This window comes from Mastigoproctus giganteus, chromosome 10, assembly GCF_048544385.1.
Source record: "Mastigoproctus giganteus isolate SK-2022 chromosome 10, ASM4854438v1, whole genome shotgun sequence".
In the NCBI taxonomy this organism is placed as follows: Eukaryota; Metazoa; Arthropoda; class Arachnida; order Uropygi; family Thelyphonidae; genus Mastigoproctus; species Mastigoproctus giganteus.
In genome coordinates this window covers 12994266-13021972 of record NC_143584.1, presented here as the reverse complement: position 1 = coordinate 13021972, position 27707 = coordinate 12994266, and the positions used below count along the sequence as shown (strand labels likewise).

General features: G+C 39.2%; 2 protein-coding genes across 2 annotated transcripts in view; both read right to left on the bottom strand.

Moving 5' to 3' along the window:
* LOC150078729 (oxidative stress-induced growth inhibitor 1-like) overlaps window positions 1–9084 on the bottom strand; it is a 48369-nt gene extending 39285 nt beyond the window's left edge. The window contains exon 1 of the mRNA XM_090382255.1: window positions 8608–9084. The gene's annotated coding sequence lies outside the window, so the exon portion shown is untranslated. The remainder of the gene's footprint in view (window positions 1–8607) is intronic.
* Window positions 9085–11300: 2216 nt separating this feature from the next.
* LOC150078728 (aquaporin AQPAe.a-like) lies at window positions 11301–24247 on the bottom strand. The gene is made up of 3 exons (XM_090383694.1): window positions 23647–24247; window positions 15574–15654; window positions 11301–11606 (listed from the first exon to the last, which is right to left on the bottom strand). The coding sequence occupies exons 1-3, from the start codon at window positions 24208–24210 to the stop codon at window positions 11439–11441; spliced, it is 813 nt and encodes a 270-aa protein (XP_090239820.1). The 5' UTR covers window positions 24211–24247; the 3' UTR covers window positions 11301–11438.
* Between the last annotated feature and the right edge of the window lie 3460 nt (window positions 24248–27707).

The following is a 27707-nucleotide window of genomic DNA, read 5'->3' as shown; positions in this document are numbered from 1 at the left end:
TTCCTCCATCAGGATATCTAACAGCTGCTATATTGTAGTCTGTACAGAACTGCGAAGCCGAACTGCTCTTTCCAACATATCCCAGATATTCTCAATTTTGATTCAGATCTGGAGAATTATGCGGCCAAGTTTTGGAAATCTTCGGAAGGTTCCTCGAACCATTCAGATACACCTTTTGCACGAAGAACAGTTGCGTGGTTGTCTTGAAAGAATCGATCTCGATCCGGGTAAAAATGAAACACTACAGGGTGAAGTTGGTCCAATACGAGAGTAGGATATTCAATGAAAGCCTAACGGTATGAGCGGACCCAGTCCGTACCAAAGAACAAACTCCTATAACGTGATATCACCTCCAGCCACTGGAGTGGTGGACACCACAGTCTGGATGCAGGCTTCATGAGGCTCACGTCATACTTTTACCATCCCAATGGTACATAAAGGTGTAAATCGAGACTCGTAAGTCATTTTCCACTGTTCTAAAGTGGAGTGTTAGCGTTGGTGGCACCACTCCAAGCGAATCTTTCGATTTCGTATACGGGTATCAAATCCTAGATTCTTTAACTCCTGCTTCATTCTTCCAACTCGGTTGGAAATGGATCTTCCTTTACTTAAATTAAGTTTTTCAGTCATTTGCTGTGCACTAGACCTATTCTATGCACGTTTTATATTCTTCTTTCATCTTCCACTCATTGTATATTTTTGAGATGGTCGCTTTCGACACACCAGTAATTTCTTTCGTTTTCTCAATTGTGGCTCTTGCTAAATGTGCTCCAACAATAACACCTTTCTGAAAATCAGTAAGACCATTTGTTTTCCTCCATCAAAGATCTTGTAATCATATCATGTGAAAACCTATCATACTTTTAATTATTTCTTGACGCCAATTGCAAAATGTTTCCGATCTTCTGGCCAGTGAGTATAAATCCCAAAAATAACCAACAATCATTATAAAACAAAAGTTTTCAAAATAAAAACAAAAGGCTACCTGAGGGTTGTACGGGGTATATTACGAATTCATTCTCAGGCAAACGTTGGGACACGAATTAAACACTGGAAAACACTAAACTAATGTGGTTCCTGACCCATCTCAACAAACAAGAATATTTTGATCGCTTTTACTTACCTTCTATTTCATGTTTTCCAAACGTTTCACCAATTCGAAAATACTTGAAAACATTTTTTTCGCTCTCATCAACTTTCCATTTTATATTATTCCACGAACGTTCTCAAAATGTAAACACTTCCTAGAATACTGCATTTTGGTTTAAGATGGAATTCACTTCTTTTAACTCAAAAGTTATAAAAGAATGCCTAAATAAAAATTATGCAAATTTGTAATAGTGGTAAACACTAATTATAATGCACTGCTGTGCAAATCAACATTATCTGACCACAAAGTCCATTCAAAAGGTTTCCTGAATCTAATAAATCTCTTGGAGGTAACCCTCGTGGGTAGCACAGTTGGTATAATCACCGTCCTCCCTACACTGGGTGGGAAAGACCCGAGTTCGAGTCCCGTCGATGACGTGAGGAATTTTATCGGATATTTTTCACAATGTGGCTGAGGTAGTTGGTCTCAGGTGAGGTTAGCACGGCTTTTTTCTCCCAGAAACTTAGGATTTTCGGCCAGCAAAAAGGCAAATCGAACCTTTGCATTAAGACAGCCTGTGCAGTCTTTATATTGCTGCAGGCTGTTTGACTGCAGTAATCTCAATCCGGAATGGGGAAAACACGTGATCTTCCAGACTTTGAAAAATGTCTAACTGTGAGCACACGTGTAATATAAGCTACAAAAGGCCATAAAAATTCCTCATGTCACCGATGGGACTCAAACTCGGGTCTTTTCCACCCAGTGTGGGGAAGATGGCGATTCTACCGTGCTACCACGAGGGCTACACTGTTGGACCAACGCGTATAGATTGACTTGGGTCCCTAATTTTAACCTCAAATTTAATCTCATTTTGAACCTCCCCCAAATATTAGTGTACTTTGGGTTACAACAAATCGTACTCGCACGTTTAAACACCGAGTGGTCCCTTTATTAGGTACACTACCCTTTTCATGAATCAATCAATTAGCATCCAGCCAAAGGAGGCTGAAAAAAAATTGTACTTTTTAGGTAGGTGTACGTAAAAAGTGACTGCTCAGTGTAATACTTTTTAAAAGTATTACACTGAGCAGTCAGCATGATATTTTTGTTTGCTGCCTAACCTTTGGACTAGTGTTGTTCAAAAATTTGTCCTAAACCTTAATTACTATAATTTCACTGTCTTTAAAAGTCGAAATGGTAGATCATGTAGGGTAATGACTTCTTTGTTCCTGTAATTTGGGTTAATTACGGGTCTTTTCTAGGTCATCTCAAATGCCATTTTGCTTTCCTTCCAATGCAAGCAGCAACCACATTTTAGAACTAAGTAGAAGCACATTTAGGCGTAGGGTTAATAAGCGAATTGAGTTTAAAATTAGGGAATCTGTCGTTCATTCTATGGCCTCCACTTAGGTCATTTGCCAATGAGTGTTGTCATCTGAAGTCGTGTTGCATCATCTCTCCCAGATAGTTGACCTTCAACAAATTGTCATGCGAGGACAGCTTTGAAGAATTATAAATGAAAGGAATTCACGTGCCACCAGCTGCCACTTGAAATGGGAGAAACAAGTAGCATTTAGTAGAAGAATTTTACATGTAGCTGAACGCCAGACTGTTTACAACCGGGGAAATCCCCCCATCCCGAATATTTGTGCTCCAGTAACTTCAGTAGCTGTTCCCTTAACAGTAACTGTTCAAGTCACGTGATGGCACTTTAACTATATTTAACAGTATTTTTGAACAGTAGCCAAAGGCACAGGTAAAACTTGGGTTGCACCGATTCAGATCTCAAAAGTTCGTTTATATTATCCGGAAATACACGCGAGTTGTGTTGGTCCAGTTTTGTGCATTCTCTCAAATATTCCAACCCTAAAGATAATGTTTTGGTACTCAACCAAAATTAAGTTGTGTATTGCGCGTGTGCGAATTTACTAAGCGGGCTTCATTCTGAATGCTGGCCAACATTCCGGAAGTTTTGAACAAAGGGTATTTTGTGCAGTACAGACATCTCGAGCTATCAGTCTATTTGTATTGACCATCGTAGTACTGGAATATCTTCGTCACCAAACACATGTCCCGAGTTTTATTAAAATATAAGGCCATAGAAAGGTTATCGTCCTGGTCAGCCATATTGAAAAAAAATCTGAAACAACTTATGTCAGACATTTCGTTTTTAGAATCCAATCAGCATAAAATAACTTGATAAATATATCAGAGTAAATCTCCATATACCAAATTTTTTATATTGATGATGGTACAGGCAGACCTATAACTTACACTGCCTTCCAAAATCTATGCGAAGATCCCTGTTTTCATAAATCCTTGAACCTTCCCTGGTAAACAAGTCCCTCAGACCTATAAGGAAGACGTATGAGCGTGTGAGTTGAAAGGTGTTATTGTCGCATGTTATCATGAAATGAAAGGGTGACTATACGTGATCAGAGGATACCCGGAAGAGTAGAACGACAATCTCTTGCAGTGCCCTCATCACTGCAATCCACGACCTACCCCGGAGTCACGAATACCTATTTATTAACGAGGAAACACAGGTCCTCTTCACCAAACGGAGACTTCCTCTCACAAAGGACAGAACATCCTTAACCTTACTTTGCCTGCTAGACACTACTCTCTCTACTCTGCAGACCCTAGCCCTCTAGGGTGAGATGCTAACCCTGATCCTCAGGATAGGATTTCTACTGCTGCGGCTGGGTAGGATCACAGCTAAATGGTGATCCCACACGCCTTGGCATGTGACTTTTTTTCCACCCTCTCGAGGGCTCCCTTTCCCTTGCTCGCTTTAAGGTGGAAATCCACCCCGTTGAAATGGTTGTCTTCTCCTACATCCTCCGATACTCTCCTCTTTAGCTTTTCTTCTTCTGTACACGCTATACTTCCATTAACTCAACTTTTTTTTTTTTTATGTGAAAACGTCTATAGCGACACCTAACAATGGAAAGTAACGGAAGTTTAGCAACACATCACACTACCCACGTGACTGGTAAGAAATGTGATGTGAAATACCGAAATTAAAGCCATAGCATACGGGACCACGGTGGCCTTGTGGCAGCGTTGCCGGCTTCCTGAATAGCTGTTCGAGTTTCGATTCCAGCTGCTGCCCTTATGGGAATTTTCCATTCAGCATTGAGTTTGGCGGTCTCAAACCGTGGTCGTGAGGTTTTTCACCCCCTCACAACAGACAAACCGCCCTTCGCGACGAGGGGTACACGAAAATTTGATAGGGCTAGGGTCGCGCGTAGACTAAACTCCGCAGCGTTTTCGCTGCGCACTTTACTCTTGAGGGAAGGCGGTTAGTGGGGCAGCCACCATCATAAGGTGGATTGCGGACAGTTTATTTAGCAGACATGGTCTGCTCCTTAAAATACTGTAAATAACTACAGTGAATTTCAGATGCAGCTAAAATCCATCGATTAAAATGCCAATAATTATGCTGTTCATAAAAAAAAAGGTAATTAATGTGCGCAGAGTACTTCATTTAAGGCACGTTAGCAAACATTAATGATTTACAGAAAAAAGCACTATTTATGCGCGAACAGAAAAAATTTCGTTTCTGCGCATGTCAGTAAGCATAATATCCAATGCTTCAGCTACAGTATATGGACAGCCCATGAGACATATATTCCAAAAAAACAAAATAATAATTGCTGGAATTCACAATCAAACTTTCTGCAGTAGTAACTGCAGGAAGTTTGATGGATAGTATGTCATGCTATTCTACAAATGGATTTCGCTAACCTCTTCTAAGCCAAGGATGTTTTCACATTTTGGGCATACAGGGTACACAATAATCATTTATTTGGAAGCAATGTATATCCAATTTTTCCGGCTACATCGACTATCTTACACAGATTCGCTCTGATGAAGTTTTTCTTCCAAGATCCTTTTAATCTGTGAAAACCAGCTTCTCCTCGGAAAGGATAATCGTGGAAAGTTTTCATTCTTTCACAGTAACGATTTGTCCACGTACACTCTTGAATTGCTACTGGAGAACCACCCTGTAATACACTTAAAGACACTACATTGAACTATCTTAGATGCACCCGTCACTGTAAACAACTATTATCTCTACTTTTGGATAATGGTTGGCGTTTGTTAGACATCACTCCCCATTGAGGACAGCATGTCCTGCTGTTCGGTAGAAAAATTAGTACCATTCCTTAAAATGGGGCTTTTCAATAGAACCAATCGAGAACTGGTGGTTTGTTGAATATGGAGCCAAGACCGATTATGCGAACTAGCCAATCCCTAAATACTTCGAATAATCAACGATCCGCTTTTTGCAATCGTAAGAAAACCCAAACGCAGAAGACTAAAACAGCTATTGAGCAACTTGAACTAAAACTTTTCAAATAAAGAAGTAGAGGGACAATTTGAACAGCACTCAAGAACTTCAAAGCATCTCTTCAAAACAGAAGATAAGATGTTCTCAATTTACAGACAATAATACAAACTTTAATAATAAAAAAAATTACATTAAGTAGTTCAGAGAAGGAAGATTTGTACTCCACCAGATGGCGTGACTGTCTAAAAAGAAACGGATGGTCATCATCAGTCAACTGTTTATTGGATACATTAGACAAGATGTCACTAGACTCTCGAGAAAGGAATTAGCTTAAGATAAGGAGAGGCGTATATTTACAATAGTACTTTAAAATAAACGTTCGTGTGGTGTAGTATGCCCTGTGGGGTACACAGGGACCGTTTTTCTTTCTTTGGAGTTTTACTGAGTATCTGCAACACGCTAAAGATATTCATTTATACCAGCATTCATCGGTTGAACAGAGATGAGCTGGGCCCAGGAAGATGATACAATGTCCACTTCAATTTTAACTTACGGGAAGATGAGGTAGATTTTTTTTATAAATTTCGCCAAGGAAACAAAGGGCACGAGATGCGAGTGTACGGCATTTGTAATTATGTGTATTCTGTGGTCGATTACTTTTGCAGGATGAAAATCGTGCAACTCTAGGGAAAGATCACCTGACTCAGCAAACGGTGTGGGTAAAAAAAAAAAAAAAAAAAAGTTTCTTCCATTGACAGGCATTCAAACCTAGGCCTGTTCCACAGGGTGTGGTAGGATAGCGATTATAATCAAATAGATTGAAAGGAATATACATTATTCTCCGAGGTTAAATGATTCTACATCAGCTAAAAAAAATAAAAATAATATCTATATTTTTCCCTTTTCCACAAGATAACCATTCAAACCTGCTTTTAACTTAGCCAGATTCATGACCTCTACCACGTTGGGCGGCAACTTATTCCAATGTTCGACAACTCCAAATGAGATTCAACCACCATCTCGTATACAGAGAGAACGACGTCCTTCTCCCTACTAGCAAAAGTCTTAGACATCATGGAGAGGACCGCACGATTTCAGGTTTATCTAATGAATAAACAGATGTATCTAATGAATAAAGTAGCCATTCAAGTGTACCTGAGACCGATTAACTCAGCAACTTTGTGAAAAAGGCCCACAAATATTCCTCCCATCTTCGACGGAACTCAAACTCAGATCTTTTCCACCCGGTGTGGGGAGGACGGTGATACTACCAACTGTACAGCCCACGAAGTGTTTCTTATTATGTGATGTGAGTGCAGCCTAATCTGTGTTTGTACCGATTTCGGTACAATTCCAAATTAGGTGGCAAATCTGGGTTTGTACCGATTTCGGTACAATTCCAAATTAGGTGACAATGGCAGTGGTGGACACGCTCAGCCATGTGAACAAGTTTTTCCTTAAATTTCTATTAATGCATACAAGTTAAGTAAATTTATATCGAATTACGATTCAATTATCCGGGGCAATATTTTTAAACCAGCCGGCCCTGAGAACTTAAGATATTTTCATATGCATTTTAATGATTCGGATATACATAGGTAAGTGATCCTTTATTGATAATCAATAAGAAAATAAACACTTTGAATCACATGGGATTAACTAATTAGGTTAATCCGGACCCTAAATTTACAATAAACACCCGATTATAGGATGGTGTTTTATTTCACCTTGATACATTTTATTGGCTTATCTCTTTTTCACACGTTATCAATCTGATTCCTCGAGGAGGTGTAATTCATCGTCATATGCAGGATTGGGCTTTATAGGTCCTGGACTGGAAAGGACCTCAATTTTATTTATATATCACAATATATTTTATTAGATGTGATATAATAAAATTTGTAATTTTATTACATCACATCTGTAATGTAATATTATTGTTTTGTAATTATTAAATGTTAAAAAAAAGCATTAAAAGTTCAAATAATAATAAAAAAATTATATTTCGAAAAGTAATTACGTTATGGAATTGTTCTTGAATCGAATTACGATTCAATTATCCGGGGCAATATTTTTAAACCAGCCGGCCCTGAGAACTTAAGATATTTTCATATGCATTTTAATGATTCGGATATACATAGGTAAGTGATCCTTTATTGATAATCAATAAGAAAATAAACACTTTGAATCACATGGGATTAACTAATTAGGTTAATCCGGACCCTAAATTTACAATAAACACCCGATTATAGGATGGTGTTTTATTTCACCTTGATACATTTTATTGGCTTATCTCTTTTTCACACGTTATCAATCTGATTCCTCGAGGAGGTGTAATTCATCGTCATATGCAGGATTGGGCTTTATAGGTCCTGGACTGGAAAGGACCTCAATTTTATTTATATATCACAATATATTTTATTAGATGTGATATAATAAAATTTGTAATTTTATTACATCACATCTGTAATGTAATATTATTGTTTTGTAATTATTAAATGTTAAAAAAAAGCATTAAAAGTTCAAATAATAATAAAAAAATTATATTTCGAAAAGTAATTACGTTATGGAATTGTTCTTGAAGTCTTCATAATTTTATCTGTTTTCTGACCTAGCAAGAAAAAAAAAAAATGGTTGGACGCCCCTGGTAACTCCTTTGATCCTATGTGGCTGTATTGGAATTGGACCAGTATAAATAGAAATTTGGCCACTATTATTCGAGATGTGATGGGTAATGCTTTTTCTTCGGCACGATCTTTATGTAAAGATAGAAACATCCAATTAAAGATTTACTAAATGTCTACTCCCGAAAATGAGTCATAGGTCTTCGTCAGGGGATCGAAACACACGAAACCATGCTGTCCATAAATTTTGGTGTATACTTTCACTGGTTGCAATATGTATATTATTGTCAGTGGTCACAGTCCTGAAGAAGAAAATCTCCAATGAAAAATCCATAACCAACTGCACCCTTAATTCTAAATTTCAACCTCAAACAGTTCAATCTTCTCCTTCCCTATACCTGAGAGATCGCACGAGATATTTTTCACCACTCACTTCTCATCCCCGCAATGCTTAGGACGCCATGAGAAAGAAAAAAGACACCATCCACCCTTCAGTCTAACAAGAGAGATGCAAGACCTTCGCCGATTATAAACGTACAAAATAAAGGGTTAAATATCACTCGCGGAGGGATTAAAGTGTTAAAAATACAGCTTACCGTTCGATCAAGTAAGGAATATCCCTCCTTAGTGTTGGCAAAGCACACAGGAGGACTTGGCAGGTCACAAATGGCAAACATATTCAATGTGTGAGAAAACTCGGCACTTGGACATTATCCATGTCGACTTTCTCCCGTTTTCACACAATTCCCTGCGAATCTGTGCCCGCACGTGCACCATAGTGCGTTCCGGCGTAAAAGCCATGCCATGGAGGTTCACCGGTGAAGCCGCCATTACAGGAGATCACTAATATAAGTCATTCAATTCCCACTCTGGCGTCAGCTACCTCTCGATGGAGACACAAGACGGGATGCTAGACGAAGTTCAAGTTTCTACGTCTGCATGACCCCATTTCCCTTCCCCCCTCCAGTTATTTCCACAAGGCCACTTATAGGAAGGAAAGTATCAAGGATGACTACAGAACACTCACTACTCACTGTGCCAGTTCTGAAGAGACGCTAGCGCCATCTGGCACGCATAATTAGAAATGAAATGTGATGTCACATCGCTGGTGTTTTTAATGATCAAATTAGATATTTATACCGACGTTTTCTTCAGTTATTCTGTTCTGAATTTCGATTATTTTTTTCGTTCATTGTGGTGTTTTTAAATTTAGAGAAAAATGACCTTTTGATTTCATTTTAGTGCTATATTTGAGTGTCATAATTATTTCCATTCGAGTAGCAGTATCGAATACCAGATGGCACTACAATATTTGTACCTGTAAAAAAATAATAGTTTTTTTTTTAAATCAGACGTAATCAAAAATTTTATTCGTGAGAGAGGGAAAGGATAATATTTCTCGAACATTCTTCCGAAATTTTAAAGGGAAGGAGAAGATTTAACTCGTTGAATTAGAAACATTAGTGAACTAAATAAACTGAGTTGTTTCTTAACAGACCCAACATGAGTCTCACCACGATTTTGTTCATTTGAGTACTTTAAATTAAAAAATGCCCTGTTTAATTTAAAACACTCAAAAAAAATTTTGACCTTTTAATAACAGTGATCATTCTGGAAATGCGATATATTCACAGTAGCGAGCGACCGTGGTGCATTATCCTAAAAGTGCAGGTGGTTCGCATGCACCAGGGCTCTGAATTCGCAGGGGGAGGGGACCCAAAAGGAAAAGGGTTAAGAATTTTTCAGCCAATAAAGAACCAGGACCCAACCTCACAATGATACATTGTGAGCTAATGATAAAGGTAGCTAATAATTTGCTCAAAAATTCTTGACCTTTTTTCTTTTGAGCACGGAGCCCTTCCCACGGAATCGCACAGTGGTAGCAAACAATCAGTGGCAGATTTAAGCATAACCGGAATTAGTGGACACCTACTTATGACCCACAAATGGGTCAAAAGTGTCCATTAATGACCCGTTTGATGCCTGAATTTTTGACTTCTGAAGAGATTACTTTGAAGGATTGAGTCCTTTTCAAGGACTGCCAATCCTTCTCTGTAGCAGTTTGTGGAACTGTCGTAACTCCCACATTCTTCCATTTTCTCAGAATGCCAGTTGACATTGTCTTTGAAAATTTAAAGCGGATTACAGTAGCACACAGTGACGATTGTCTAATACTCGCTGCTACTGGTGTATATGATATCATTTACATTTAATAACTACTTCTGGTTTACACATGAATCTGTTTCGCTTGTGTGGTTTCCCGAGTATTTTTGAGAGCATGACGCTGTTGTCCTCCTTCTATAAATAAATCTGTCAGATAAATTGCACTGTGTTGCCAAAAGTAATGCGGACACTGAGAGAAAAGACAACTTAAAAACAGATCTTATATGATTATGTTCTATTTTTTTCCCGTAATAAGGCACATAAGCCTGCCTAGTCCTCTTTGGTGAATCCTACTAGATAATAAAATTTCCAATTTTTTTGCCATTGAGTATATAATATTCTAGATGAAAGTCTGGGACAGTGAGAAAGTTCCAAAATATCATATGTTAGGTCTTACCGTATGGCATCCCGACAACTATTTTGTTTTCATGGCATCTGGTAAATGTCCATAAACCACACTCTTACTGCAATGTTTGCTCGTAACTATACTGTGTCCTTTTTTACATCAGCATTAGAGAACTTATGAACTTATTTTTATTGTTGTAGTCGTTTTCTAGGAGCATCAGCGACTAAAGCCATATTGCTCCGTGTATAGTCTTTAAATTGCGTATGTTCTCTAGTCAATTTTCTATTTGCTGGACGAAAAACCTGAGTTTCCGGGAGGAAAAACCATGCCACCCAGGCCTGAGACCGACTAACTCAGCCAAGTTGTGAAAAAAGCCACATAAAAATTCCTCACGTCATCTATGGGATTCGAACTCAGGTCTCTTTCAAACGGCGATTATACCAACTGTGTAACCCACGAGAGCCAGGATTAGATTAGAGATTAGATTATATAAATTTGGATAATGTGCGGTTATTCGTGTTCAATTACTATTGTTAACAAAGTATTGAGTGATAAAGTTTGTTGAAGAAGTATTTTTAGATAAGAAATATTTCTTAATGTGAATAAAACAGATACGACTTGACAACCAGCTTTTTTACATTGCAATTACTGTTGAGTTGAGAACTATGCCATCTCGATGTACTGAAACTTATAAATTACTAATTAATAAGTTTCAGTACTTATTAACATTAAACATTTACTATTACTTCTTTATTCTCAACTTAAGCTATTAACGTTATGATCTATTTGAGCGAAACATGGCTGCCACACACACATATACACTCTATTTCAGTGGCAAGTAACGAACAGAAAGATGAAGGAAGATGCGAAGAAAGTCGTCTTCAAGACGCGTCCACAAGTAAAGAAGTCTATGGTCATTCACACGGATGTGGTTCTGTTGATCACTGCTTCTTTTTCTTGAAATTGAAGAAGCGATTTCATGCGAACTCGTTCCAAAGCCTCGGGACTGGGAGGTGGTGCCTCAAAGATGTGGTGATAAACAAGTCCACCAACTCCTCCACCCAACATGGGTCCAACCCAGTACACCTGCGAAAAACAATTACATTAAAATCCGTCTTAAATTAGTAATTAGTAAAACAATTTATTTATTAATACTAAAAATATATTTAATTAATGCTAGATATTATATGAACTGTTTGGCTGTATTAATCAATGGTTAATTGCTATATAATATCGATTTTTAAGTCCTGTGCAGCCGACCCATTTCTCAGGTTTCTGTTATCCCTGGTTGCTCCGGTACTGCATTATAAATGCATAGCATTTTGTATCAATATAAATATGTACAAAGCTGCTTATTTCTAAATGCAGTGCCACCACCCTGTTAGTCTTCACGATAGTTATTTTCTCTTCTCCGGTGAAAGAGCCCTCGTGGGTAGCACAGTTGGTACAATTATCCCCCCCCCCCATACCAGGTGGAAAAGACCTGAGACCGAATCCTATCAATGCCGTCAGGGATTTTTATGGGTCTTTTTCACAATGGGGCCGAGTTAGTTGGTATCAAGTGAAGTTAGCATGGTTTTTCTCCCGAAAACTCTGGTTTTCATTCAGCAAATAGCAAATCGACCACAGAAGTAAGGCAAATTTATAGACATATTATATACAATGTGGCCTATGGCCTACAGAGATATTATAGCGCAATACGGCTTAAGTTGTTGATGCGCCTGAAACCCAAGGACAACCAACAACAATCTGGTGAAAAAGCATCCTCTCAGTGTAACCGACGACAATCCACAAGTACTGAAATCCAATTTTCTGGATTTCAGTACTTGTGGTACACTCTTGAATTGCTACTGGAGAACCACCCTCCGCTGTAATACACTTAAAGACACTACGTTGAACTATCGTAGATGCACCCGTCACTGTGAACAACATTTGTATTATCTCTGTAGTTAGACATCACTCCCCATTCATTATTGAATAATGAAACACATTATTCAATAATGACTAACGGTCCAATTTATTAACAATAAATTTCTTAATAAAAAGGAATATTATTATTAGGAGGTAAACTGATCACAGAACACAATTTACAAACCCACTATACACTATATTGCCAAAAGCAACCAGACACATGCATATTTCAAATAACCCTTTATTGATAATGCGTCGGCCATCTTAATTATACACTGTATCGTCCTCAGCAGACACAGGACCAATGTTTGATAACAAAACCCCAACATTTGGATCCATTTCTTCGTCAACCTAAAAGTCAGTGAAATTTTTGCATGGCCGCGTCCTAAAACCAAGTTACTAAAAGTTATGCAGTACAACATAATGCGTTGCGATGCTGAAAGAGAACACCCCCCCCCCCAGATATTGAGTGTCTCTTAAGCGCCAAAGCAGGTAAGCCTCTGAAGTGCCAGTCTTGTCTGTAAATTGCGTGCATTCTGTCGATTTGCCTGTTTTCCGGACGAAAACAGGCAATTCTGGGAGGAAAGACCATCCATGCTACCCACACTTGAGACTGACTAATCAGCCACACTGAAAAAAAGTCCATAAAAATTCTTCGTGCCATTGACGAAATTCGAACTCAGGTCTTCTCCGGTACGGGGAAGGCGATTATAATCATGGTGCTACCACGAGAGCGTTGATGTAGGGCGTTGCAATTTTTCTGGAATGGCACAAATAGATTGATCTTTAATAGGGCACGTAAATTTATCCCGGACGTCAAACTTGTTTATCCAAAGTCGCCGCCTTGGTTCTCTCCTGGCCTCTACTACATATATTATAACTGGACACGACTCTATAAATCATAAGTTGACTACCTTGGGAATCATCAATAACCCGTACTGTATATGTGGAGAAATTGAAGATTGGGACCACTTTATTTATAACTCCTCAATTTATGACGACCTTCGAGGAACACAATACACCGGACTGCAACACATACCTCAAGGACAGGAGCATCTGTTCATTTCTGACGAACAATACTACAAATTACTAACGGAGTACGCACAGAACCTCTTTGCGAGACGCAGGACTCTATAACCAACTGAAGCTAGGGATACAAACCCGTAAGGGACTTGCTCAAATCGGTAATAAAAATCTCTACTTGACAGTTTTATCAACATCGACTTGCTAACCCTGGAACATCCAGGGTAGGATTACCTGCTAACTCACCCACATGGTTGAGTACGCTCCAGTGGTCTTGTCCCACTCCACCGCCAAATATAGGACACACTCACCACTCTCGCTGCGTGGCTTTTCTACCCTTCTGGGGTTATCCCCTTCCCCTTTTTGCCTGGTGGGGCATACGCTCCACTGTTAACTTAGGGGATGCCTTCACTGACATCCCCTTACTCTTACTTTCACCCCCCCCATCTTCTTTCGTACACCCTGTACTGGCGCACTCTACCTTATTTTTTTATTTTTTTTTTTAATTATTTTTTATTTATTTATTTATTTTATTTTTTAATTGGTCTCCGCTCAGAAAGCTTAGGCGACTCTGACGGAGACCTGCCAGAGAATAATGGGCAGCCTGGCTACCTCCTAGTGGTGTGTGCGGGCAACGTGGGGTCTCATCAGGAGCCCTTCGGCCAAATGCCAGGACACACAACAGAACCCAACATAATACTATGCATTCAACACACAACACTTTTCTGGCATTTACAGTGCTCTGTATTTCTTTACAGCGTACATATGGGGCAGATGTGGGAAACCACAGGTGGTGCCCAACCCTAACGCTATGCACTATGCACAGGACACGTACTATGATTCCTCACTGGAAGTTGCTTTTCTCCATGCTTCAATCCATCTACATTCATTAATCTGAACAAGGACTTCAGCGTTTTGCATACAGAAGCTGCCATGTTTTGCCTTGCACGTAGATTGATCCAGTTACAAGTCAAACAACGTACGGTGGTATTCTGCTGGATCCCAGCTCATTATGAAACGCTCGAAAATGAAAAAGCAGATCAGGCAGCAAAACATCCAATAAATTCAAATTCAATTGATATGAAAATTCCTGTCCAAGACAACAAAACCATTATACGAAAAACCTACTACAATTTCAATGGAAAAATATATGGGAAGAGTATAGCAACAATAAATTTATGGAAATTAAGATCCAGCCATCGTTCTGGACTCCAGCACCAAAAAAGTACGAAAAGAAGTAGTTCTTGCAAGAGCACGCATTGAACACTCTCATATAACTCATCTTTACCTTCTCAGAAGAGAAGACCCTCCATAGTGTACTCATTGCCATAATGTTCTCACGGTGAAACAGATTTTACTTGACTGCTCCTATTATCAGCAGGAAAGGCTTTGAATCATTCCTGTCTCACAAAAGTTTACAGGAACCTGTAACAATGAAGCGTATCTTGGGAAATGAAGCAAACCTAGATGAATCTCTCTCCTTTCTAAAGAAGATAAGGATGTTCTCTCACCTCTAAAAACTTACAAACTTGAAACTGTTATATTAATAATTTGAAAGGCCCAATATGGCTGCTGTAGCCCTTGTTGAATTTATGTTGTTGAAAACCTTCAACAACATAAATTCGTTTTAACTATACACATACCCACCCATCCCGTGTGTAAAACGACTGGATTCGAGTCCTGGGACTACATTTATGGGATTTATATTTTTATTTTATTTTATATTTTTATTTTTTTCACACTGTGGCCAAATTAACGAAGTTGTCCTCCAGTGAGGGTTGAATTCTCATTTGAAGTCAAATTTCGCAGCCCTGTTGCATTAAAAAAAAAACTATATTAAGCAAAAGTTTAACACTTTACTTACCATTCGACAAATAAAGCAACAAAATCTAAAACTCCTATGATGACATCTTTAAGATTAAGATGCCTTTAAGATTGTTAATGATTTGTTGTTGTTATTGGGTCTTAGGAGCTAATGCTCCTAAAACTCAACAACAGTACTGTGGGGACTACTTGAAAGTCAAGTACAGTAGCAGGCGTGGCGATTAACGGATTCCATAGGAGATTGACGGCTTCCTCTTGACTTACACAGCTACTTCTTTATGCACATCGAACTTACCCAGTGATGAGTCCACTCTCCAGACACAAGAGCGGGGCCAAATGACCTTGCAGGGTTCATACTTGCTCCAGTATACTTCATCTGCAAAACAAAACGGATGTTTACAATCTGCGTGATGGATTTTCACTTATGAAAATGTTAACCTAACTAAAATATGCACTTACGATTCTAATAAATTAATTTAATTTTCCCTTCTGTCTATCTGCAACGCGCAAAATAGTTGGGAAAGTAGTATGCTTTGAAGAAAAATATCCAATACATTAATTTAAAAAAATAATAATTTCAGAATTATATAAAAATAACAAAAAAGTCATTATATATAAATTCAGATTTCTCTAAGCCACGCTTTAATGCTTTTGAATTGTGGGTAGATGCCAATGGTTACAATTTCGATCTCAGATTACCTTCAGAATCTGAATTTGAATATCCCTTAAAATGTCTGAAGTTCGTAGTTTAAAAGAGTACTTTTATACTGGAAACATTAAAATATTATTTATGCAGATATGCTTCGTATGAGTTTTTGAAACAGTATGCAAATAAAGTTGCTAATAGTTAACAGTTTTAATTAATTTTTCAAAGGAAGTAGATGAACAAAATGCTTCATAATGTCGAATATAAAATACCACTAGGACATGACCAACTATCAACAGGGAGGGGAGATGTCAGAATTTTAATGGTAGGGCAAAGCGCATTTCAATGGGAATTAGATCGGAGGAATATAATACAGATGATAAACTGCTTAGATGCAGTATAGACAGATGATAGCCTAATGGAGAACCCTTTGGGACATTGTGTGATCTACAATAACAAAAAAAACAAACTCTCTTATACGAAAATTTCGTCATAATTACATTATATTTGGAGTCTTCCATCTCGCTTGATAGACCTCAATCAAAACAAAGTAATTGAAAGGCCCTGAGCCAGGGCCTTTCAATTATTTTGTTTCGATGCGCCATATATTCCCCAGGAAAAGTATAAGTACAATGAAATTAAATAGCCCTTTCACAAAATAACCTTGCGATGAGATTATCACCATCTGCAGTGATTTAATAACTTCTAGTGTTTCGGAATTAGAGGAAAAACCGATTCACCTATGACGAAAGGCATGCTTCCTAGTTTACCGGGAATAAACATACACAATCTGGTGAAATACACTGCACGACAAAATTAACAGAATAAAATATTTTTCGCGAATATTTCACTGAGAACGGAGTCGCCGAAGGCTAATTTGATATAATAGCCATCCTGGCATGCAAATTTCGAGTATCCAATAGAAATCGATCTACCAACTTACAGAGCCGCACATTATGCAAATAATTCATGCCGATAAAAACAAAGGTTGCGACTACATCACTTCACTCCCATTTTTTTTTTTTTTTTTTTTTTTGGCTGGCTCGGTGGGACAGACACCTCCAGTACTCAGGATGGCTATTTATCATCGTTTAGATGATTCTTTGAGATGGCAGACCGTTGGACGACTTGAAGCGAGCAGTCGCAGGCGAGGTGGCACACTGGCGTAATATGTCACGCAGTGTCGTCTGGGGCCTATGGGTGCAATTTCAGCAGACAGAAACCATTACAAGAGTTGACCAAATTCATCCGAGGGCACGTCAACCAGAACAGATCTATCCAGCTCTAACAGCAAGACGGAATTCGACGATGTCCTGCCATCAACGTCTCTTGAGGTTGCTACGGTCACAGGTGAAAATATTTCCAACCAGACTGGGTTAAGAAGGCTCAACCCAATTGTGGACTCTACACAAGAAAGCCAGTGGTTTGTATCGCATTAACCCAAAACAACCGCAGAGCTCGTTGAAATTGGTACCCTTAATATGTGACTTGAAGCCTGATACTTTGGGTACAGCTCTATTCTCTGATGAGTCCCGTTTAGCCTACAAACAGAGTCTAGACGTAACTTCATCTGAAAACAACGAGGAATGCCGTACCATCCTTCCAACATCAGAGATGTTAGTTTGTTATTTGGTTTTTAGGAGCAATAGCAACTAAGGCCATATTGCTCCGGGATATGCGGTGGTCATTCCCTGACCTTTCCGCATCCTCCGTATTTGGTGGTGACGGGCTCGAACCCCGGCCTAATCAAGAAGCGTGTGCTACGCACTGCTGCTCCTTCCCACCTGGCTACGGAGGCGCCCCAACATCAGAGAAAGAGGCATTTACGGTACAGGTGGTGTTCTCGTGTGGGGAGGAATGATGATCAATGGCCGCACCCCTCTTCATGTTTTTGATAGGGGTACCGTAACTGTGCAAAGGTACCGAGAACAGATCCTCGAACCATATGTGCAACTTTTTAGGAGCCCAAATTTTATTTTCATGCATGAAAAACGCCACCGCACATAGAGCTCAAGTAGTCGAGGAATAACTTGAAACTGAAAATATCCAAAGACTGCCGTGGACAGCCCGATCCCCAGGCTTGAATCTGATCGAACATGTGTGGAATGCCCTTGGGCGTTGCACTGCACACCGACAGCCAACCCTTCCGTCACATGATGAGCTAAGGTCTCCGATGGTGGAAGAATGAAATTTATTGCCATAGAATCTTATACGCACCCTTATATCGAGCATGGTTCATCGCTGTTAGGCCTGTTTAGCCATTGGAGCGGATCATACGCCATACTGATGTCATGCGATCATATTTTTGAACATTTTGCGTCGACTTCTGTGACCTTTTTGGTAATTCTTACACAACCCCGATAAATGTCCCTTATACTTGTCCGAAGTTTCTCGCTGTCTCCTCATTTCATCGTTTTTCTGTGGTACACCAACATACCAAACTTTTTCCCGCTTCATTGCAAGCTGCACTTGTTACACCACGTTTTCTACGTGTTCTGTTAATTTTGTCAAGCAGTGTATTTCAAAAGTAACAGTAACATAAAATGAGATGATCTGTTTGTTTATGGGCATAAAAACATAAAATAAAAGGAAACAAAAAATCAAACTTATTCTTAAAAGTACAGTATATGAACTGTCTTCCACCTTTCATTAATCACCTTACGTTCAAATTCAGTACGTTGCCACCTGAAGAAGAGGCTTACATCACTTTGATCACAGAACTCATTTACTTCCGATATCGTACACACGAAATTATTATTACATTCTTTGTATAATTCAAAAGAAAAGTGCCTTCAACTTCCAACAGATGGCGGTGTTTTAAATAACCAGTCTTCGGGCTTGAATGAACGTAATACAATCCTGGATGAATATTTGTGGCCTGTGTGGGAAAGTAATCAACAGTACGATTATAGAAGGTCAAGGAAGGTCACCAACAGTTCCTGATAATTCTGGGAAACGTGAAAAATCTGCTATCACCCAGTTCACTGAGTGACGTCAGTAAGCCATGGCCCTCTCGGCTTCTATGGGATGTGAATTTGGACCACGTGGGAAAGTGTCTCTTTTACGTGTGAAAGTTCTCTTTAGGAGAGAATAGCAGCACTAGGGGTCTGCGTCCTCGGTTTAGTCTGAAAAGGTCATCATTATTTCTCAAACGAACGTAAACTTACACTATGCTGCCACGTTATTAGATACACCTACCTAGCAGCGTGTTGAGCCTCCTTTAGCCTTCAAAACAGCCGGAATTCGTCTAGTCATGGATTGAACAAGATGCTGAAAACGTGCTGCAGGAATGGAGTACTATGCAGACATGAGTGTGTCACGCAGTTCCTTGAGATTCGACGGAGGTGAAGGCTCATCCCTTTCCAGCTCATCCCAAAGATGTTCAATACGATTCAGATCCAGGGACTGAGCGGGCTACTGCAGCAAAGAAAAGTCATTGTCACGTTCCTGGAACCATTCCATAGTGATTCGGGCTTTGTGCACCGGCGCATTATCCTGCTGGAAGTAACTATGTGACTGATGATAAACTGTCAACATGAACGGATGCACTTGGTCAGCAACGATGTTTAGGTACGATGTGGCATTCAAAAGTGAATCTATGGGTATCAATGGACCCAACATGTGCCAAGAAAACATTCCCCACACCATAACACTGCCCCCACTACTTTGTACAGCAGTCGTCAGACATGACGGGTCCATAGATTCATGTTGTTTTCGCCAAATTCTGAGCCTTCCATCAACATGATGCACCAGGAACTTCGACTCGTCAGACCAAGAAACTGTTTTCCAATCCTCGATAGTCCACTGCTGGTGTTGATGTGCCCACAGGAGGCGTGCTCTCTTGTTCTTCACTGATAACAAAGGTACGCGATGTGGCCGTCGTCTGTTGTAGCCCATTCGCGACAAAGTGCGACTAGTAGTCCGTTGCGATATTTTGTTCTGCGCACCAAGGTTGAATTCTGACGTGATGTGCGACATTGTGGCCCGTCTGTTTGCTTGTACAATTCTAGCCATCCTCCTCTGACCTCGATCATCAACAACAAGCGATTTTCTTCCACAGGAGTTCCGTTGAGAGGACGTTTTCTGTTCGTTGCACCATTCTCGACACACCCTTGAAACTGTAGTGCGTAAAAAGTTCAGGAGAACTGCCGTTTCAGAGATGCTTTGTCCAGCACGTCTTGCGCCTACTACCATGCCACATTTGAAGTCCGTTAGATCACTCCTTTCCCCATTCTTGCTACGGTTTGTACGCTAAACTGATACTAGAAAGGTTGTTCTGCTGCATTTATATCCACAACTGTGGTCATGTCATTTGCAACGTTGTGGGACAAACCATTTGTGTGCACAGCAGGGGTGTACCCAGTGGCGTAGCTACCGTGTAGGCAGGCAAGACAATTTCCTCCGGGCCCTTTAGGGGCCCGGCGTCTTTGGCTGTCTCCTGTTTTTGTAATTTTCTTTAATTAAATAGGGAACACGTTCTTTGCCTCCGGGCCCGAAAAAGGGTAGCTACGCTAGTGGGTGTACCTAATAAAGTGGCAGCACAGTGTATATTATTTAAAAATATATATATTAGCTTCCTACAACCAACTGTTCTTAACAGCTAAAGACACGTGCTAAAGTGGGAATTCACACGAAACTTGTATTTGTTTTTTTTTCTTCAAATAAAATCGGGTTATATTCATTTCAGAAGTACATCGATGATCTTTCTAGACTGGAACGGGAACACATGGAGCGTAAGTAATTCACTATATATAGTGTGTACAATGCATACACTGTATTTAAATATATTTATTTACATAAATATACTTAAATGTAAATTTTAAAAAAAGCAATCATGGAACGGTTACGGACACCCACATGATTACAATTTGTATGAGCATTATAAGAGAATATATTAGAAAGACACTGCTGGGGATAAAAATTATAGGTTGACTAAAAGACTTCTAATACTAATACTATGACCATGACCGAAAATAGAAGGTTATCATAAATTTCAGTCTTCAGGGTGAACCAGTGTAACAAGTGGGAACCCTCAGAGCACAGTGTTCGATCCTCCTACTTCTAATTTTCATATATTGTATGATATACGAGGGTATTCAAGGGAATCTATCAAAGTTTGCTGATGACCTGAAGGCGGGAAGGGCGGTTACCAGTCCGACCCAGGCCATGTTGCTTTATAAAGGTTATGCGTTTGGAGAACAAAAACCCAGAAATCACGAGAAGAGCTAAAAATAGTTCAAGACGAAACAGACTTAGGTCTTATGATTCAAAGTGTGACAAAATTTTCCATGTAAACAGGTGGCTAGGGACCCATGGTGTCCTATGCATGATTCATAGGACCTTTGCTAGTAGAGAGAGAGAGGGAGGAATGTCATTAACTGACTATAGACAATGGTGGTTAGATAGATTTTCTAATTCACTGCTCGACAAAATTAACAGAACACGTAGAAAACGTGGTGTAACTCGTGCAGCTTGCGATGAAGCGGGACAAAATTTGGCATGGTGGTGTACCATAGAATAAGGATGAAATGGGGACACAACGAGAAACGTCGGACAGGTATAAGCAGAGGGGACTTGGTCAAAAATTCAAACTGGGAAAAACTTATAGCGGCCTCATGCTAATGTTTATGACCAAAACCACACCGGCCTCCCGACCCACCTGAGTTTCCCCGGGTAAGTCTTATGGCCAGTCCCCCCTCTGGGTATAAGGGACATTTATAGGGGTTGTATAAGAATTACCAAAAAGGTCACATTACAGAAGTCGATACAAGATGCTCGAAAATATGGTCACATCACATCAGTACGGTGTATGATGCCCTCCAACAGCTAAACAGGCCTGACAGCGGTGACCCATGCTCCACATAAGGGTGCCTATAAGATTCTGTAGCAACAAATCCCATTCTTCCAACGGCGTAGACCTAAGCTCATCAAGCGACCGAGGAGTTGGCTGTCAGCGTGCAATGTGACACCCAAGGGGGTTCCACACAGTGGCGGACTGGTCAGGGTATCAGCTTGCCCGATGGCAAGTGGGTCCCCTTGCAATAACATTAGACAATATGTTCAAAATGTTAATGACCTTTTAGTAGCTTGAAAATATAATAGAAGTTCCAATATTATTACTGTATGCAACTAAAATTTACGTTGTATTACTATTTTAATAAAAAATTTTTAATAAAATCATTTTTATTAAAGGATGGGCCCCCTTTGTCTCCTGGCAACCAATATTTTTAGACCCAGTGCGCCACTGGTTCCACACATGTTCGATCGGATTTAAGTCTGCTGATCGTGTTGGCCACGGCAATCGTTGGATATCTTTAGTTTCAAGATATTCCTCCACCATTCGAGCTCTATGTGCAGTGGCGTTGTCATGCATGAAAAGTAAACCTGGGCCAACTGCACTCCTAAATATTCGCACATAGGGTTTTCGGTACCTCTACGCAGTTACGGTACCCCTATCAAAAACATGAAGAGTGGTGCGGCCATTGATCATTATACCGCCTCACACGAGAACAGCGCCAGTACAGTAAGTGTCCAGGTGGTGTGATGTTGGAGGGATGGTACCGCATTCCTCGTTGTTTCCAGATGAAATAACGTCCTGTTTTTAGGCTAAAAAGGGACTCCTATTTTATTGTGAACAGTGTCTTCGGTGACACTGCTCACAATAGAATAGTCATGAAAAACATTTTGTTCTGTTAATTTTATCAAGCAGTATATTTCTGAGCTATAGAAATTACAATGAAAAAAGTCTCCGCGGTAGCACAGTGGTATTGTCACCGTTCTCCCTAAACAGCGTGGAAAAGGCCCGGGTTCGAATCCTGTCAATAATGCGAGGAACTTTCATGGGCTTCCCTTGCTCCGTGGCTGAGTTAGTCGGTATCAGGCGTAGATAGCAAGGTTTTTTTTTCCCGAAATTGGGGTTTTTTCGTCCACCAAATAGGCCAGAGAACACACGAAATTTACAGACACAATACACATAGTTATATGTAATAACTTACAGGGTGACCGACCCTAATGTAATAGTTCTTTTGTTTTTTTTTCGAACTGAAAAAAAGACATCAGCCATCTGGAGAAGATCAGAGTAGCAACCAGATTAGTACTGAATTCAAGTCCATGCACATACGAAGAAGCTTAGGTGTGTACTTTAAAGTTGGAAAACTAGACTTCTATGGGGGTGTCTGATTGAGGTGTATAAGGGGCTGGAAAAAAAAGGTCGACTTAAATGAATGAGATCTGTCCTTCTTCGTACAAAACTATCGTAGTTTCTTCACCGTACACTTGGTGCCTCCTTTAAAACTTCCCCGATTAGTCCTGATGGCAGGACTCAACACGAATCCAGAAACGTCGTCAATTATTAAATAGTTCTTTTCTGTCGGAGTTAACTTAGCGCAATACTTTGTGTCCAATAAAATTCACCTGATAACAATCTGTATGGTTTAATGAGTGTTATTGAAATTTCACTTTAATTCATAAAGAACGTACTTTTTCTTTTATTATTACAAAGCACCCTTTTTTCAGGAGACAGATCATTTTAAACCGTTTTACTTTCGGACACATTGTGTGCGTCAGTAACCAGCATTACAATATTGTAATTTCTGTAATTTTAATTAAATATTGTAATTAAATTGTACCTGTTTCACGTTCACATGAAACAGATAAAACCAAAACAAATCTACAACGCAGCTGAATGAGCAAAGACAATAATCAATCAGTAACATTACTTACACCAAACAGATGACACACCAAAACACAAATTCCGATTACGAATGGACCGGACCCCTTAAGATCCAAGCGCTTGTGATCCACTACGGAGAACACTGTGAAAATGAGGAGGAAAGTGATGCAGAATTCAACTCCAAAAGCCTGGAACAATGTGATGTGACTGTGGACCATTGTAGTCCCCAAAGTTCCCTGTTGATTATAAGGGGTTATCCCCTTAAGGATAGCGGCGCCGATTGTCCCTCCGATGCACTGACTGCATATATAAGCCACACACTTGACGATGGAGTATTTTCCAGTGACTAACAAAGCGAAGCTGACTGCTGGGTCGATGTTACCTCCACTGACGTGGCAAATGATTTCTACAATAAGGCCGATGGTGAAGCCAGCGCAAATGGATTTATGAAGAATGGAGGGGGAGTAGTTGTCTCCCCACCCTACCACTCCCGAACCACACGCTAAAAGAACCACAAAACACACCCCGAGACATTCGGCACACAACGCTCTCCAAAAAGACTTTTCTTTCAGCTCGCTGAACCCAATCACCTTATTCCAAGATTTTCTTTCCATTGTTAGGGGTGGTGGTAGCTCTCGTGAGCCACTGCAGCTAACGCTCCAAAAAGCGTAAGGAAAAATGAAGAAATAATGAAGTCGATCGATCTCTTGGACTTCGAACCCTGAAGTGGGAAGTGCTGATGGTTTTCTTTCAAGATTTGAAAGAGAAACGATAAACAGGAAGAATTAAGTGTCACGTGGTCTGTGGCCTTGCATTCCGAGAACTATCTCATTCCCTTTCTAAAACAATTTGACCTTCGCCGATTATCGCCGAAATTTTAATGGAAATAATAAGTTAGCAATTTTTTTAAATTTTAATTTGGCATCTTCGTTTTTTTTCTAACAAGTGCTGCCATCTATTATCGAAAGAAAAACTGGGCGCTATGTCGCAATATGCTGAGAACATATTTTTAATACTTTAGTAAATTCATACACGAGGGCTCCGAGGGGTTCGTGGCAGGTCAGCGAAAAAATGCAAGCTCACCCCTTCACGGTCACATTAATTCTGAGAGAAAAGTTTTTGGGAACATTTTTAATCTAGAGGTCCACCGATGAAACTAGGAGTCAAAAAGGGTGGCCGAAATAGTTTGCGTGACACTGATGCTGATTAATGAATAAATCAAAGGTCCTGACAGTTAATTAATAATTAATAATCGGCTGTTGGCTTTTCAATTTTTTTTTCTTTGCTTTCTAAGGCGTCACTTGAAATACATTTTGAGAGACGTTAAAATTAATACAGAATGTAACTATCTACAAAATCGAAAAGTGTACACTTCTGTAAGCTAAGCTCCCACAAAAGTAAAAATTTTTAAATATCAAAAGTTTCACACAAACAGAATTCCGAACATCAACAAACATTGTCCCTCGCCATAAATAAATTATTGTAACTGTATAAATTTGGATATGACGTTACTGACAGTATTAATTACTGTCAGTAATTAATTACTGAACGTATTTTAAAAAACAATTAGTTTTAAAAGAGAATATAATCATCACATTTGGAATTTACCACCTGTTCATCTTACGTTTGTTTCATGATTTTCTGTTTACATGTAACACATTCTACCTCCATTCTTTTTTTTTTTTTTTTTTACTTTTTTTAAATATTTAACTGGACGTAAGTGACCCTCTCATTCGATGGTCAGGTAAAAATCTCATGTGGTGCAAAGTTATAACAGTGGGAGTCGATTATCCGAACCTCGCCTATCCGGCATTGTTTTTTGAGAATATTTCGCATAATCGGATTTATTTAATGAAGAATCAGTTTTCAAGTTTCTCTTACATATACTTTATGATATCAAAAAAGAAATGTAACTTAAAATGGTTTTAAGGGGGGAGTTAATGCTTTCTTCCCGTACTATTAGGAGATGAGGACAGGGTTGCTCCTAGAGTTCCGGGAGATTGGGCGCAAGAATTAACGTTGGATCCTACCCAGTTCTTTCTGAGAGTGAGGGCCCTCTGTATCTTTTCAATCGGGGTCCGAGTGTATTGCACCCGTCGCATCCCCTAAGAACGGGGACAAAACCTTGTAACAGGTTTCTTAGCACCGTTCGATGCACGTGAAAAATGTTGTTATAATTTGTTCTGGAAAATACTAGTAAAATGAATTATATTGATATATTATAAATATTATAATTATTTTTATTATGAATTATGTTTTATATTTAACGCTAGATGGATACTGAAAGAAATGCCTATGATAAGAAAACATTAATCTTTAACTACAATTAATCTAGGGTATTCAAATATTACCGTTTAGAAGGAAACTGGGAACAGTTAAGGTGGTAAAAAAGAAAAGAAATAAGTATTTCAAAGTTTTTAAAATTGAAGGACATGTATCGATATATGTAATCGCTGATAGGTTCGAGCATGGGCGCTCAGTCAGTTTGCGATTTCCAGGAGAAGATGTGTGTGTGCAGGTGATATGGGGACTTTGCATACAAGCTGGAAAGTGTGGGTTTTGACTACAATATATTTTCATAGATATTGTTTAATGATGCGGATATAAAGAAGAACTGAAATTGAAAGTCTAAATTATTATATTAAAATTGAAAATATTATTATACCTTTGTGGAGTTGGGGATATATCGATTCATTCACTTTTCCGAATTTTGAAACTGGGGCATAGGGAGGATTAAAATATCCATATGTCCCTATTCCCTTGTTTAAAATTCGGAAACGTGAACGAATGAATAATGTGGATCATTTTTTAAATTATCATATTTTCGATGGTTGACATAACCGAGTGGCCAGGGGCGACAGTGCAATAACACGCGCTGTTTGAGTGGACCAGGGTTCGTGATTGCTGATTTATTGTAAATTCCATTGTCCTGGTTGTCTTGCCGCAGTATAAACGAGAAATCTTTTTTTTACAATAATTTGCCATCTTGTTTCAATATTTGCTTCACTACACAAAATATATGAAGATATACTGTTCAAAGCTATTAAATCTGCATCCGATTTAACCGATCACAGATGTATTTAAAAAACTTTATATTAGTAAACCATGATCGGACATATATATTTTATATTAATGTTTTTTAAAGTATCTGGGTAATTATGGAACGCTATAAATGAAAGGAAGTCCTAAGGATTCCCTCCAAACGCTTGTTTTCGAGCAAAGACCTTTCTCTTAACCATTGAATCAATGTGGGTCAGTAATATTTACTGACGAGACGGAAGTTCCATTCCACACGTGTTCGAACAGAGAGAGAGAGAGAGAGAGAGAGAGAGAAAAGGAGAGGAACTATTACAGAGGCAGAGTTGGAAGGGGCGAGTTTCTGTGAATCAGCTTACAGACCTCCCTAACGTATATCGTAGCTTGACAAACTAACTAGATAAAATGGTTCCATGCCTCCTGCAGGTTTTTAAGATAGATTTTGGTGTTGGTTCCTGTAATTTTGAAACGTATGAGGAGCAATGAAAAAGTTCTGAGAACAGAGTATAAAAGACAAGTAGAAAAGTACAAATTCTATTTTATTACTTTTTTTTTTAATGTATTTACCCCGAAGTTCAATACAAATATTGTATTTAATCTGCTAAGAGTTTAATCCTTCAAAAAGATCCTCAGGTTGGGCATCAGAATAGGCTCCCACAGCTGCTCTTAGCTCTTCATTATCTTTAAAATGAGCTCCATGAAGATGCCCAATGCAACCCGGGCTTTGTACACGGATGCATTTTTGTTGAGAATCAAAACCCGATGACCAATTTTCTTCGTCTTTTCTCCGAATTGCAGCTTTTAACTTTAGTATAAGGCTGGCATAATATGCCCCTGTTATATGTTTTAGGTGCAAGATAATTACCTAAGCAGAACCCTATTGTATCCCAGAAAACTGAGGCCAAGACTTTTCCAGGTAATGGTTGGGTTCGAAACTTACAAATAGCAGATACCTTGTGCTTCCACTGCATGCTTCCTAATTTGGATTCAAGATAATAAAAATGTAGCCAAGTTTCATCACCGGTCACCAAAAACGGGATAAAAATCAATTTCAAATATCCCGGTCACTAAAAAT

What these genes read in the sequence shown, in the direction of transcription:
- LOC150078728 (XM_090383694.1), bottom strand. Translation starts at nt 24,210, where the DNA reads ATGGAAAGAAAATCTTGGAATAAGGTGATTGGGTTCAGCGAGCTGAAA. An exon ending in TGGTGTGTCATCTGTTTGGT is followed by an intron (nt 15,655 to 23,646) that starts GTAAGTAATGTT and finishes TTTGTTTTGCAG; the next exon opens with ATGAAGTATACTGGAGCAAG. An exon ending in GAGAGTGGACTCATCACTGG is followed by an intron (nt 11,607 to 15,573) that starts GTAAGTTCGATG and finishes TGTTTTTCGCAG; the next exon opens with GTGTACTGGGTTGGACCCAT.